At 39.2% G+C, this 16,482-nt stretch overlaps 1 protein-coding gene across 1 annotated transcript in view; it reads right to left on the reverse strand.

Moving 5' to 3' along the window:
• Positions 1-494: 494 nt before the first annotated feature.
• Positions 495-16,482, reverse strand: part of LOC110218853 (ubiquitin carboxyl-terminal hydrolase 48-like) — a 63,972-nt gene continuing 47,984 nt past the window's right edge. The window contains exon 2 of the mRNA XM_021001841.1: positions 495-1,268. Within this exon, the coding sequence (XP_020857500.1) occupies positions 495-1,268 (774 nt within the window). The remainder of the gene's footprint in view (positions 1,269-16,482) is intronic.

Consider the following 16,482-nt stretch of genomic DNA (forward strand, 5'->3'; position numbering starts at 1 on the left):
GGTTTGGTGTCAGAAATTCCTTTTGTAGAATTAATTGCTCATGTAGTGAAATTGTAGTGGGTCTAGACCAGGAATGTGCTGGAGCCAGCTCTGGCCTGATTTTTAAATTTTCAGTGTGATCATTCACCCCTCAGAAACTGGCTATAAATCAGGGCTTGATTTATTCTTTTGTCGATTGTTTAGACTTAAATAAAATGATGAAGCGTATGTTAGTAATGCAGATTAAGCCTGAAAGTGTGTCTCCTTTTTTTTTCTCTTAGAGACCTGGTTGTTAAACACATATAAGCACACTTTTGATCTAGACTCACACACACAGATACCCAAACATATACACATATAGCTACAGCTAGATTTTATGTATAGATATTATTAATATTTTATTATTTCAAACATAATTAATCATATATCACCATATGAGATATAATAATGATACAATGTAACATTATCATTATGTTAAACTATATTAATATATAATAAATATATGTGCACGGTGTTTATATGTGTGCATAGTCTGGTACTTGAACTGTCAAAGAAGATTTCTCTTGGGTCTGTAATCTATACACCAACATGTAGGCATTTCCAGAGCAGTGAGTTCCTTTCCCACACTTAGGTTTATGGGTCTGTGACTTGGAAGGCGCTAGATCTTCCTCAATCCCTAGCTGTAATTTCTTTCCCTCCATCTTTTCTATGTCTTCGTCACTGAATTTATACCATTCTCCAGTCTGAGGATCCTTCACGTGAGCAATGTAGTGGCCAGAATATGCACTTATGCCTCGGTGTATGAGGACAGCACTGAGTTCATATACACAGATGCCTTCTTTATGCTCCATGTAAGGTTCCATATCCAAAAGTTCTGAGAAACCAATGTAGGTGTTCAGTTTTTTCTTATGTCCCATTTGTCTGTCAAACACAAAACGCATTAGCTGTAAATTAAGTATACAGGGAAGACTGAGTAGTCGGATCTTCCTCGTTGCATTCTGTTTACTCTGACAGTTTTTACAAAAGTATCGATTGTCTCCTTCTAATTTTTCTTCCTTGAGAAATTCAGTGATGCAATCTGTTAACTGCTTGTGCCCTTGGATATTTAACTCCAGTTCATAAAATTTTGAGAAAAGCTTAGACTCACGACCACACTGGTTACAGACGGTGACATATGCATATTCCCCACAAAATTGCTGCTGGACGATGTTTTGCACATCTGGATTCTTCTGCTTAGACAAAGTATCCTCCAATAAAGACATAAACAGCTTTGAAAACTCTTGGGCATCCTGTGACAGAAATGCTTACAATTGTTCACCAAGGTGAAGTGATCAAATCACAGTTAAGGAAAGTGACTATTCATAGGTTTTTCTCGGAATTAGCAAGGCAATTTGCTTCAAGGACCATCAAGTAGAGAAGAAGAAAGGGTTGAGTCATTGGCTTCTAAGGAACAATGTACTAATTCTGATTCTTTCTCATAACCTGTAGGTGTAAGAATAGCTTCTAGCACTAGCATCATTTCTAAATGTTCTCCCAGAGTCATACTGGACTTTTGAATGACCTTTCCCTGGGGCAAGGGTGGGGCATGGGGAGACAACCCTCTTCAGTCATTGTCTATTGTCCCAGATGAGAACTGAGACACCACCGAGATTTGTATTGAATCTTAGAGCTAACAGCTTCCTTGGAAGATATTTGCGGTAGAAGGATGTGTGGCATATAAAATCTAGCATAACCCATACATACTTTGAGACATTGCATTTTGCTCATCTTCACTACAGTTTAGCACTTTCTATGCTATCAATATGCTAATATTTATTTTAAATTTTCATTCACGTCTTTTTTTTTTTCATCACTTCATTTCCTTATACGGCCCTCATCCATTCCCGTGCTCAGAGACATCCATTAAAACAAAAAGTTTAAAAAGAGAAAGAAAAAAAGCTGTTCAGCAAAGCTAACCAACATATCAATAAAGCCTAACAATATATGCAGCTGGGTGGCTCAGAGGATAGAGTGCTGGACCTCGAGTCAGGAAGACCTGAGTTCAAATCCAGCCTCAGACACTTACTAGCTGTGTGACCCTGGACATGTCACTTAACTCTATTTGCCTCAGTTTCCTCATTTGTAAAATGAACTGGAGCAGGAAATTGCAAACTACCCCAGAATCTTTGCTAAGAAAATCACAAATGGGGTCACAAAGAGACTGAAGTGACTGAACAAAAACAGTAACAACATATTCACAGTTCCCCACGTTTTCAAAGAAAGAAGAATGGCTCATTTTCACATCTGTCCTTTGGATCCAAATTTAGTCATGATTACACAGCATGTGGTTTCAATTTTTGTTGTTCTTTCTTCAATCAAGGATTTATTAAGCATTTATTATATGCCAGGTACTGTGTTAAGTGGTAACGTTTCTTCATTGAAAGTTCCATTCACCAATAAAATCATGGTATTGGACCAAATATGTGTGTGTATGTGTGTGTTTAGGGGTGGGATGGTGAGTCAATTAAGAATGTCTGAAAGGATTGCCTTGACGCAGTGAGGGCCCCATTGAGATTATATAACATAAATTTGTAGTAGATCCAATCAGCACAGTTTTGTGATTTTCTACAGCTTCAATCAACAGCATATGTGAAGGCTGTGGACGGTGGAATTAAATGAAGGCTGAGGCTTGGTTTTGAGAGAAGAGGATGATGTACAGTTGACTTAATTCGCCAATATATCAAGATAAGGAAGGGAGGAGTCTTTTGCCAGTGGAAAATTGAAGGCCTGGAAAAGAACTAAGAGGTGAAGGGATCAGAGATTATGGTTAGTATAAAACAAACCAAAAAACAAAGTTTGGAGGTAAAAAGTAGAGGGAGAGGTGGAATGACAATAGATTGTAATCAGATATGGGAATGGGGCATTTGTAAGTGATGATACAATCAAGGATGTGATCATCTTTGTGTGTAAGTTAGAACAGAACAATAAGTCATAGGAATATGTAAAGTGACTATATGGCCATCTAGGCTGTTTGAGGGAGCATCAATATGTATATTGAAGCCCCTAGTAAGAGGGAAGGAGTTGGGAAGGGAAGACTGTGAGCCAGGCACAGAACTCATTGAGTAAAGGAGTGCAGTCTCCTGGAGGTTGGTAGACAACAGCTACCAGAATTTTGATTGGATGGTAGATATGTATTTAGTGAATCTCAGTGTAGGAAACTTTACTGAATATGATGGTGGTAATGGGAGAGCCTGGAAGTAGCAATGGGGAATAAGGAGTATTCCAACTCTCCCACTCAACTAGGGAGTCAGAGGGAATGAATGAATGTGCAATCAGTGCTGGAATAGGGTAACCAGGGATGCTGTGTTATCAGGAGGGAACAAGGTCTCAGAAAGAGTAGATGGAGTGAGAAGGAGTGAGAAAGGGAAAGATTTAAGATGAAACAAGCTTGTTACCTATGAAGCATTAATCCAGAGAGTATAGTGGAAGATATGCCCTACTTTACAGAGGAACGTCGCTGGAGGAGAAGGGGGAGGAGAGGGTTGAGGGGAATAGGAATAAGGGATCATGCAATAGAAGAGAAAAAACGGGGTTTGAAGACTGATGGTTGGAAGTTCAGAATTACTGATATGGGGAGGCTATGACCAAGTGGGAGTGTGTTAATCATTAAGGAATGAGTTTAGGTAAATCATCAACATCCCTAGAGATTTGTCCTTAGAGTGGAGTCCTCTCAGGGCATTAGGAACATCCTTTCCTCTTCCTCTAAGGGAAGAGACCAGTGCTAGATGGAATGACATTTCTTCCTTTCCTCTGAAGTCTGGGAATTGGGTGAAGTTGTACTAAATAATTCCAAGGGCCCTTTCAGTCATAAATACATGGGCTTTGTGAGTAGAGATCATGGCATGTTTCTTTTGTACCCCCTTCACACCTTTTATTCAGTAAATACTTATTGACTAATGAATTAAACCTTCAAGTTCACTCTCATTCCTTCCCTCTAAGGATGATACACTCCACTCAGGAATTGTCAGGGAAATATCCTCTTTCTTTTCTCTTCTCACATTAATTCCTTTCTCTAATTCTTCCAAATTCTCTTTGGACCAGTAATTTACTTGCATTCTTCCTCAAATCTTCCCTAATTCTCTAGGCTTTACTATTGTTGGCATTCTTTCATCTTCTGTTCTCCTTCATCATTTCCCCTCTAGTACTGATTACCCAGCTGTGACTTCAGTGACAGTTATTATAGATCATTATTATATCACAAATACTTATTATAGAATCACAGCCATAAAGTTTAGAGCCAGAATGGACTTAAGAGGTAATTTAATCCAACACTTGCAGTTTACAGATCAAGAAACAGAATTCTAGAGATGTTATTGTTCATTGTTCATTTTTGAAGAGGACCAATGACATCACAAGGGCCATGTCTTGGGTGTGAATTGAATTGAAGTGAAGCAGAGTTGCTAAGTGTCATCATCCTCCCTCTGTCTTCCAGAATCATTGAAGTCCAGTGGCAGGACAAAGTCAAGATGGACCATGTAATGGTCCAGGATGCAGTGTCATTGTGTCTTTTATGTCTGACCAAGCTCTAAGTGCTTCACACCATCTGTTTTAGCCAACTTCATGGCCATTGGAATAAATTGTTCTTACTCACCCATTCCACCAGGGAAAGTCTTCACATGCTTGGGGTAGACCAGTTGGTAAGGAGCTACACTGGGATTTGAACCCAGGTCCTCAGGCTCCAATCCTAGTGACTTATCCAAAAATGAGTTAAAGTTCTTTGTGAAAATATAATCAGTATTCTTCCATCTCGACATCCAGAGCACATGTTCAGTAGCCCCCACTAGCTAACAGCACAAAGGATTAAAGTGAGTGTGAGAAGTAGTGGAAAGAAATCTAAAGGATAGTTTGTTGTCTTTATGTGGCGAGATGATTGACAAGAATGATGGGAAGAACTGGTGTAAGTCATGTATCGAGCAACCTGTGTGGCCCAGCTGTGTTCAGAACAAAAACCAGGGCATGTGATGCAAAGAGCTTTGAATAGAGCCCAAGATTGCATGGAGAAGTTGCTCTTGTTTCTGTGCTGAGAAATGCCTTACTTTGTGAATAATGTATTTATATTTCTAGCACACAGGGCAGACATCATTCATATTCTAAAGATACTTTCCCCATCACCCTGGCTACATTCCCTAGGCAAGTCAAGTTTATAAAGCTTCCAATGAAGAGAAAAATTTCCTTTTTTGCAAAAACAAACAAGCAAAGTTGAGAAAACTCCCTGACAAAATCCCACAAAATGGATCATCCTTTATAGTGAAGATTGATTCAAATGTTCAAATTGACACATATGCATTTGTAGTGTCAGGGTTCACGACCCCCAACTCCAAGCTTATGAGCCCCCACAGATGTGTTTATTTTTAATAGTCAGCCAGAGGACACAATTAGCCTGAGACATTTCATGAAATGTCATATTAAGAAAAAAATAGTAACAAAATATTTCCCTCATAAACTTTGAAAGGATTGTAACATGAATATACATAACATCAAAGAGAAGAGTAGGCAAACGTATGGGGATTCATGTGGAGAAGCATAACATGTAGGAAACAAACATGGCCTATCTCATCAATAGAATCCTCTCATCTCTAGAGCAGGAGATAATGTAACTCAGTATCAAACTGTTTAGAACAAAGAACGATTCCAGTAAGATAGCTAACGCCCATAGATCTTTTCTTTGGACTTGTCTTTTTGGTCCAGGGGCTTGTCAGAGACTTTACCAGAGCCTATGGTGGGCAGTCCATATAACTCCCAGTTTTCAACTTCTGCGGTTTATAACATAAGCCAGATAATTGTTATTTGCCTAATAAGTACTGAACAGCTCTGGAGTTTGGGTTTCCCCAGTTTCCTGAACCTAAGTGCCTTTTATTCTCCCATGTAGATGAATGGGTAGAGGAGACTAGGTATAAAGATAAGCTAAGCCCACAGGGCAAAATCATTGTCTTTTCTACCTGGCTAATTATATTTCAGACCTTTTCATGATCAGACACAGCTGACCCAAAGCTCAGAAGGAGTTTGTGGGCAATCCCCTACATGCTTCTCTGTTTAAATATTGTATTTTCCCCTCCCCCAGAAAAATAAAGGCTTCTTCTTTTCCCTTTTGTCTTTATCCTGTCTTTCAGCAGAGTATCTTGGTTATCCTCAAATGCTCAATGGAAATGGGTAGTATCTCCAAGGATGCAAAATGCAACCCATCCATCCATACTTATCTTGTGGAATTTTTCCCTTTGCCCTCCTCCCATAGGTTTACCAGAATGAGAGTATACTCATTCTCTTAACAACACAAAGATACCTATGTAGCCCATTGGCTATTCATCTAAACAAGGAAAAAAATTTAAAAGGACTCTCAATCCTAGGCATGCTTATTTTGCTTCTATCATAATGGCAGTAGAATAATGGAAAAGGGAGTAGAAAAGCCTAGAATCACATAGGATTTCCTTTGTAATATATATGTAACACACACATATGTGTCTGTATGTATGTAAATATGTGTATATGTGGGTACTTAACTGTTACCACTGGGAATGTGAGATCTCTGTCCAATGACCAACAGGAGATGAGGATATGTCATTGGAGGAACTAAATCATATCAACCTTGGCCTCCTTGCCTTGCACATAGTAGGCACTTAATAAATATTAGTTGGCCAGGGTTAGATTAGATTGCTTAAGCCTCTGGAGAAATTGACTTTCTGGAAGGGGAAATAAGATCATTCATTCTCAGGGCTGGCTCACTTACAAGCTTCACCTGAGAGCAAGCCATAAGCTGTGTCAACCTGTGGTGAATTATAAGGTTTGGGTGAGGTTTTTCTTTGTATATGTCAATGGGGTGGGGATGGATAGAGACTGAGGGGCAAGTGATGTAGTTTACCTGCAGTGACTCAGTAGGGACCTGGGAAAAGGTGTGTGTGTGTGGGAAACTCATTTTGACTTGGAATAAAATGCATCCCAAGCAGGATAAGAGAAAAACCTTTATGAAGTGCTTTGTCTGAAAAGCTACCCAAGCCACCCTCCCGCACCTACAATAGGTACCCTCATGTCAGCTAAGTGGCACATGCCATCTACATGCAGACACACATATGTAACAAATAAATAAAATACCCACATGTACACAGTGGATTTGTTCCATCGCAGTGGGAAGCCACAGCATTTATTACATTTCTTTCTCAAAATAAACCTCAAAGCAAGCATTTCATCTTTCCCCATGTAATCATCATAAGGTAGGAAATGAAATTTCCCAAACCTAAAAGCCTGCCGCCAAGAGCTTCAGGGCACTGCGTGTCACTTTTTACTTTGATGTACTTTGTGTGTGTGATGGGGGGTTGGGGAGGGTGGGAAAGCAAGGAGAAAGAAAAGAATAGAGAATGAAAAGATGCCCTGCATCTTGCTTGAGATTTCCTGAGAGCATGCTTTAACTATTTAGGCAGAGACAAGATGGGTTGGCTTAAAAAGAAGGAAAACCAGGTTTCTGTACCAGACCCCTTCAGAAGCGAAGCATTCCAGGAATGGTGGGTAAGAACTCCCTTCAGGAACAATCAGGGATGATTTCACGCACCCTCTTGCATATTAATGAACAACAAATAACCTCCCTTTAGGAGTGCAGGTGTAACTGTTTTAGGAGCGATGCCAACATCCAGCCAGAAGTGCCAGCTCCCTAGGAAATACATTTCAGGCTAAGATTAGAAAAGTAGCCATCTGAGCCAGGCCAGAGAAACACTGTTCAGAAACCCGCTAGAGTGAAAGGGTGCCTACTGAGCCTATGTGCTTTGTCAGTGGCAGAGTCTGGGAGGGCGGGGTGATGGTGCCTCCCAATATGGAAGAAATGCTGGATCCCGGAATCAGAAGACTGGGAGGTGGATCTCAGTTCTTTCACTTGCCACCTGTGTGATCTTGATCTTGGCAATGAATAGAGAGAAAATGCATTTATTAAGTACCTGCTATGTGATAAGTGTGATAAGCATATTGCCACATGCTAGGAATACAAATTGGAAAAATGAGACAGTCCCAGACCTCAAGGAGCTCAAATTCCAATATGGGGTGATAAAATATAAGGGAAGGTGCAGCTACAGGGTTGATGGAAAATATTGGTCAGCTGATGGTATTTCTGGCAATATCTCTGCTGATGGTGGCCACTAATCCTGTAGCTTCACCATTACCCTGAAGGATTAAAAAGTAAACTGTCTGGCTGTTCCGCAGCTTCAGACAAATGTGAATATACTATGTATCTTTAAGAATTCTGCTCTCAAGGTAAGTCCAGTAAACTGTTTGTTGCATTTGCCTAATTTTTTAATTTGGTGTAGTAGTGATCTCTAGGCCTACCAAGTAGTAGACATGGATGCATATGCCCTTCCCCACCCGTGTATTTTGGGGTTAGTCTGAAAAAAATGTGCTGAACAAACTGCTTGAGACATTTTAGATTGAATTTGACATACCATTGGAAAGAAAAAAAAGAAAAAGAAAATACTGGTCATCCCCAGGATGCAGTGGCAAGGGTCCTCAAGATACATCTCCAGGGAGGATTATAAAGAGGGTTCAGTAGAGGCAGCTAGTGATGCTTAGAGTGGCAGAGGAAGTCCCTCAACCCTTCTAAGTCTCAATTTCCTCCTCTGTTAAACTAGGGAGCCAGGTTTGAAGGTGCTCTCTAGCTCTCTATCTTTGGTCCTTTATGCAGGGGATGCTTGTTCTACTTATGAGCAGCCCTCCCTCACATAAATCCAATTCACTTGCAAGTCATAGCATCACCTTCCTGATGGCACAGTCCTCTTTGAGAATGAAGGACAAACAACAGCTCCGCCTTCAGCTCTTGATCTGTGAGCATACTTATTTTCTGGGGCAGCAGAATTTCTCACCAGTCAAGTTCAGGACTTCACCGATCTTTCTTCTCTCTCCCATGCTTTTTAGGATGTTGCACATCCCTCCCCCTCACTTGAATGCACAGCCCTTCCTTTTACTCTCTATTCACAACCCCAGTTGCCTCTCTGCTATTTCTATCTCCCCTCAAATTTTGACAATCTTTTCATAAGGAAAACTCCTGGAATATTCCCTTTCAGAGTTCTTCTGTGTTTTTTTTAAACTATGCTTGAATCTCCCCCCACCATTCCCCTTTGCCCCTACATACATACTGTAACATCACTGTCAGCTGTGCTCACCATCTGCTTCCAAAATTCCTATGATACGGAAATCACGTGATGGTTTGAGGTTTATCCATGTAAATGAGGGAGGTTTTTATTTTATTGTTTGTGGGGTTTTTAGGAGTATTTTTTTTGTGGGAGATTTTGTTTGATTTTGTATAACTATGAATTTGATGTCTTTGAAGGTGGGGTCATAAAGCACTATTTTATATACCAGACACCACCTGACCATTCACCCCCCCCCCCCCCCGGCAAAAAGAGAAAAACTACCTATCCTTGGATATTATCTTTTCTAGGGGTATCTGGACAAATCTTGACCTATAGTATCTATTGTCAATCCACTTGTGGAACTCTGAGGGGAGACTGCTTACTATGTTAACTCATGCTAGGAGTGTGAATATTAGGATAAAACCTAAAAATTCATTTTTTCCCTGAGGTTCAGCCCAGAATCAAATTAGAAGATATCAAAAAATAGGTGGAGTGACAATTCACTTTTGCAAAGCACCAGGTTGGCAGGTTCTGTCTTAATTCATTATTAACAATCAATCAACAAACATTTATTAAGTACCTACTTATGTGCCAGGCATTGGATTAAGTGCTGGTAACTTAACACTTAGTAGTGTGAGTCTGTGCAAGTCGTATTAAACCCCTCAGTTTCAGTTTCTGCACCTAAAATTGGAGATAGTAATAGAATTTACTTCACAGGGTTGTTGTGATGGCCAGATGAGGCAATGTGTGTCAAATGCTAGGCAAACCTGAAAAAGCTACATACAGGCAAGTGATTACCATCATCACCAACATTATCATTATAGGTATAAAGACAGAATATCTCTTCAATTTCCAGTTTCACAGCAACCAAACTATCTGCTCCCTCCTACTTCTGCCCTTCCTTTTATCAGTGCCCCCTCCACTTCCTTTCCACTTTTCCCTCCTATTTCCCTATAGGGTAAGATAAATTTCTATACCCACCTGAGTACGTATTTTATTTCCTCTTTGTGCCAAATGCAATGAGAGTAAGTTCAAACAATGCTCACCCCCTCCCTTTTTTCCCTCTAATAGGTCTTTTGTACCTCTTCATATGGTGTAATTTACCATATTCTGCCCCCCCCTTCCTCTTCTCCCAGTACAATCCTTTTTTCACCCCTTCATTATTTTTTGTATCGTAATATCAAAGTCAATTTATACTCACACTCTCTATCTATATGTACTCCTTCTAATTGCCCTAATAGAGATACAGTTCTCAAGAATTACAAGTATCATCTTCCCATTTAGGGATATAAACAGTTTTATCTTATTGAATAATATGATTTTTTTCTTTCCTGTTTACTTTTTTTATGCTTCTCTTGAATTTTATATTTGAAGATCAAATTTTCTGTTCTGCTCTGGTCTTTTCATCAGGAAAGTTTGAAAGTCCCCTATTTCATTGAATGTCTATGTTTTCCCCTGAAAAATTATGCTCAATTTTGCTTGGTAGTTGATTTCTTGGTTGTAATCCAAGCTCCTTTGCCTGCTGGAATATCATATTCTAAGAACTTTAATCCTTTAATGTAGAAGCTGCTAAATCCTGTGTAATCCTGACTGTGGCTCCTTGACATTTGAATTGTTTCTTTCTGGCTGCTTGTAGTATTTTCTTCTTGACCTGATAATTCTGGAATTTGGCTACAATGTGTCTTGGAGTTTTCATTTTGGGATCTCTTTCAGTAGGTGATCAGTGGATTCTTTCAGTGACTATTTTGCCCTCTGGTTTTAGGCTGCCAGGGAAGTTTACCTTGATAATTTCTTGAAAGATGATATCCAGACTCTTTTTTTTTAAATCATGGCTTTCAGTAGTCCAATAATTCTTTAATTATCTCTTCTGAATCTATTTTCCAGGTCAGTTGTTTTTACAATGAGGTATTTTACATTTTCTTTTCTTTTTTTCATTCTTTTGATTTTGTTTGACTGATTCTTGATGTCTCTTGAGTTGTTAGGTTCTATTTGTCAAATTCTAGGTTTTTTTTTTGCAAGGCAATTGGGATTAAGTGATTTTCCCAGGGTCACATCGCTAGTGAGTATCATGTGTCTGAGCCCAGATTTGAACTCAGGTCCTCCTGACTCCAGGGCCGGTGCTCTATCCACTGTGCCACCTAGCTGCCCCTCAAATTCTAATTTTTAAGGAATTACTTTCTTCAGTTAGCTTTTGTACTTCCTTTTCCATTTGGCCAATTTTACTTTTTTTTTCTCCAGCCAAAGACAAGGTTTATTAGAACATCCATCATATTGGGCAGACCGAACATTAGTAAACTATTGGCTAGATTATAAGAATCTAAGCAGTGGTTAGATTTTAAGAATCTAAGCCTCCAATTCTACATTTTAAGGAGTCATTTTCTTCAGTGTATTTTTTTTTCATTTGGACAATTGTATTTTTTAAGGAATTATTTTCTTCAGTCAATTTTTGTCCTTCCTTTTCCAATCTGTTGACTCTCTGTTGTGTAACTCTCATTTCTTTTCCCAATTTTTCTTCTACCTTTCTGATCTTTAAAATTCTTTTTGACCTTGTCCAAGAAGGCTTTTTGGGCTTGAGACCAATTTGTATTCCTCTTTGAGGCTTTGCATGTAGACTTTTGACATTATTATCATCTTCTGAGTTTGTGTTTTGATCTTCCCTATCACCATAGTAGCTTTCTATAGTCAGGGCTCTTTTTCTGTTTTTTGTTCCTTTTTTGCCTATTTCTTGACTTCTAAAGTTAAACTCTGCTCCTTGGGTACAATGGCACTGTCCCAAGCTTCTTGTGCTTTCTGCACTGGGGCCTCAGGTGCTGGTCACTTGCCAGTGTGCTGCTGTGGCCAGACCTAGTTATGCCTATTGTGGCTGGGGTTCTGGGGCTGGCAGTTTGCCTTGTGCATGAGTGTGGAGGCCTCACAGCTTGCCTGCTGTGCTGCTGGCCTGCTGAGCTAGGACTTAGGGGCCTCAGTTGCTGATCTGTGCTGTGTCTAAAAGACTCTCACTGGCTTACCTGGACCCTGCCTGTGGTAGGCTGTGCTCCCCTTTTACCCACGTGAGACAGATCTTTCTTGAAGTCCTCCTAAGTTTTCGTACGCTGGAAAATTTCACTTTTTCTTTTTGTAGGTTTTATCCCTCCAAAATCCTTGATTTAGCATTGTTTCTGAGGGAAACTGGGGAGACCTTAGGCAATTTACTGGCTTTTCTGCACCATCTTAGCTCCTTCCTTCCAAATTAACTAGATTTTAACCTCAAGCTTGTTATTTTTGCTTCTTGAGAAATTTTTGTGTCGTGAAGAGGAATAAAGAACCTTAACATATCAGCTAGCCAACATCATTTATTGAATATCTTCTGGTGTTGACTTTGATGAATTCAATTATCATTTCTATGCAGATGGCTTTCAGACATATACATCCAGCTTCAATCTGAGAACTAAATTCCAGATCCATTTTATCAATAATTATCCATTGTACATCTCCAAATGTATATTACATAAGTATTTCCACGTTCACTGTTGAACTAATTTTCTTTCTCCCCAAACCCACTGATCTTTCCAATTTTCCCATTTCTGTTAAGGGTAACACCATCTTTCTAGTCACCCAGGTTGGCAACTTTGGATTAATCCTTGTCTCTTCCTAATCCCTCATCCTCTACAACCAGTTAGTTATCATGTTTTGGTGATTATAACTCCACAATAATAATAATAACCATAAAATAGCTAGAATTTATACAATGCCTGAAGACTTATGAAGCAGTTGGACTGCTGGCAGCCAAAATGGTAGAATAAGCAGTAAATCACTGTAGCTGTCCCATATTTACCTCCAAACAAATATAAAATAGCACCCCAGAACAAATCTTGGAACAATAGAGCCAGCAAAAAGTTGAGATGGAACAGTCTTTTAGCCCAGGAGACTTGGAAGATCAGCAAGAAAGGTTCATCTCACTAGGGTAAAAGAGGAGTGCATTATAGGACAGGAAGCATCCCAGAAAGCCAGCAGCAAGCCCCACCTTAGCAAACTAGCCGGAGATCCTGAGCCCCAGTGTGGTGCAGCAGGCAAATGCCAACACCAGGACCCATCCCTTCTCCCCCACCACATGCTTCAGCGTAGCTGAGAGAGCCAGCAGACTCTAGCTCTGAGAACCACCACATGCTTCAGCACAGTCCAGGGAAAATAAGCATCCTTCAGTGGCCAGACATCCATGTAATTCAGTGTAGCCCTGGGGAAGCACAGAAAAAATCCACCTGGCCTCAGCACACCACTAGGACCCCAGTTCAATACAAGGTAAGTCAGACTCCTACAACCTCCAGAAGTGTCAACCACCCCCAACTCCACTCCTTCTACACAGTACCAGACACCAGGGTCTCCTGTGGGCCTCAGGGCAACATCAGAGCAGCACCAGGTAAACAACCAAGGCCTGCAGACACTAATACAAAAAGCTGGAGACAGTGACCCTTCCATCCTGGGAGCAGAGCTCAAATTTAAAAGAAAGGGAAAAGGAAAAAAAAAAGATAAGCAAAAACCAATAACAACAACAACAACAACAACAAAAAATGACCATAGAAAGTTATTATGGTGACAGGGAAGACCAACACACAAACTCAGAAGAGGATGACAATGTCAAAACACCTGTGGGTAAAACCCCAAAGAAAAATGGGAAGTCATATCAAGCCCAGAAAGAACTCATGGAAGAGCTAAAAAAGGAGCATTAAAATCATATAAGAGAGGTAGAAGAAAAATAGGAAAAGAAATGAGGGTGATACAAGAGAATTATAAAAAAAACACTCAACAGCTTAGAAAATTGCTTAAAAAGTAGAATTGGCTAAATGCAAAAGGAGATACAAAAATCTGCTGAAGAAAACAACTCCTTAACGAGTACAATTGGCCAAATGGAAAAGAAAGCACAAAAGCTAATTGAGGAAAACAACCCTTAAAAGGTAAAATTGGACAAGTAGAAGCTAATGACTCTATGATACATCATGAAACAATCAAACAAATTCAAAAGAATGAAAAAAATGGAAGAAAATATGAAATATCTCATTGGAAAAAAAATTGACATAGGAAATAGAGCCAGGAGAGACAATATCGGAATCATTGGACTACCTGAAAGGCATAATCAGAAAGAGGACCTGCATAGCGTCTTTCAAGAAATTATCAAGAAAAACTGCCATGATGTCCTGGAACCAGAGGCCAAAATAGGCATTGAAAGAATCCATCAATCCCCTCAGGAAGAATATGCCCAAATAAAAATCTAAAGGAATATTATAGCCAAATTTCAGAACTATCAGGTCAAGGGAAAAATATTATAAGTAGCCAGAAAGAAGCAATTCAGATGTCAGGGAGTCATAATCAGGATTACACAGGACTTTGCAGCTGCAACATTAAAGGATCAGAGGTCATGGAACACAATATTCTAGAAGGCGAGATGATACTTGTAACTCTTAAAAATTGTATCACTGACAGTACAGATAGAAGGAATATACATAGACAGAGGGTATAGGTATAAGGTGAATTTGAGGGAATGACAAAAAAAATTAAGGGACAAGAAAGAGCCATACAATAGATGTAGAAGTAAGGGAGAGATAGGATAGAGTAAATTATCTCACATGAAGAAGTGAGAAAGTCCTATCACAGTGAGGGGGCAATGGTCATTACTTGAACCTTATTCTCGTCAGTATTGGCTCAAAGTGGAGGATAATATACACAACCACTTGAATATAGAAATCTATCTTATCCAACAGAAAAGTAGGAGGGGAGGAGATTAAGTAAAAGTGGAGTGGGTGGGGACTGAAAGAAGAGAGGACAGATTAGGGGAAGTGCAAAACACTGGTGAGGTGGGAAGGGGTGAAAGGAGAGAAAGGTCAAACAGGAAGAAGAATAGGATGGAGTGAAATATACAGGTATTAGTCATAACTGTGAATATGATTGGGATGAATTCTCCCATAAAATGGAAATAGATGGCGGAGTGGATCAAAAAACAGAATCCTACAATATGTTGCTTACACTTGAAGTAAAGAGATACACACAGAGTAAAGGTAAGGGGCTGGAGAAGAATCTATTATGCTTCTGTTGAAGTAAAAAAAAAAAGCAGGGGTAGCCATTCTGACCTTAGACAAAATAAAAGCAAAACTAGACCTAATTAAAAGAGATAAGGAAGGAAACTACATCTTGCTAAAGCATACCATAGACAATAAAGCAGTCAAATTAGAAGAACAAGGAATAGTCTACCTGTTAGATCTATGAGGAGTAGAAGAACTCATGACCAAGCAAGAAATAGAGAGCATTATAAAACGTAGACTAAATAATTTTGATCATATTAAATTGAAAAGCTTTTGTACAAGCAAAACCAATGCAACCAAGATTAGAAGGAAAACAGAAAGCTAGGAAACAATCTTTACAGTAAATGTCTCTGATAAAGGCCTCATTTCTCAAATATATAGAGAATTGACTCAATTTACGGGAATACAAGTCATTCCCCATTTGATAAATGGTCAAAGCATATGCATAGGCAGTTTTCAGATGGAGAAATCAAAGGTATCTATAGGCATATGAAGAAGTGCTCTAAATCTCTTTTGATTAGAGAAATTCAAATTAAAACAACTTTGAAAGACCAACCACACTAATCAGATTGGCTAATATGACAGAAAAAGAAAATGGCTAATGTTGGAGAGGATATGGGAAAATTTGAACACTAATACACTGTTGGTGGAGTTGGGAACTGATCCAACTGTTCTGGAGAGCAATTAGGAACTTTGCCCAAAGGGCAACCAAACTGTGCATACTGTTTGATCCAGCAATATCACTATCGTGTCTGTATCCCAAAAAGATTATCTAAAAGGGAAGAGGACATACATGTGCAAAAATATTTATAGCAGCCCTATTTGTGGTGGCAAAATATTGGAAACTGAGGGGATGCCCATCAATTGGGAAATGGCCAAACAAGCTGCTGTATATGAATGTAATGAAATGCTATTGTGCAATAAGAAATGATAAGCAGGCACATTTCAGAAAAAAAAAAAACTTGGGAAAACTTGTATAAACTTATGCAAAGTGAAATGAATGGAACCAGGAAAACACTGTACACAGTATCAGCAACAATATGTGATGAACAACTATGAATGGCTCAGCTTTTCTCAGCAACTCAATGATTTAAGACAAGTACAAAGAATTCAGGAAGGAAAATGCTATCTACACGCAGATAAAAAACTGATGGACTCTGAATGCAGATTGAAGCATATTTTTTTCACTTACTTTATTCTTTCTTGTGTTTTTCCCCTTTTGATCTATTTCTTCTTCCACAAGTGCAATGAATATGGAAATATGTTTTACATTATAGCATATGTATAAACTATATCAAACTGCCTAC

The sequence above is a fragment of the Phascolarctos cinereus genome, unplaced genomic scaffold (assembly GCF_003287225.1).
Source record: "Phascolarctos cinereus isolate Bilbo 61053 unplaced genomic scaffold, phaCin_HiC Scaffold_4;HRSCAF=312, whole genome shotgun sequence".
Lineage (NCBI taxonomy): Eukaryota > Metazoa > Chordata > Mammalia > Diprotodontia > Phascolarctidae > Phascolarctos > Phascolarctos cinereus.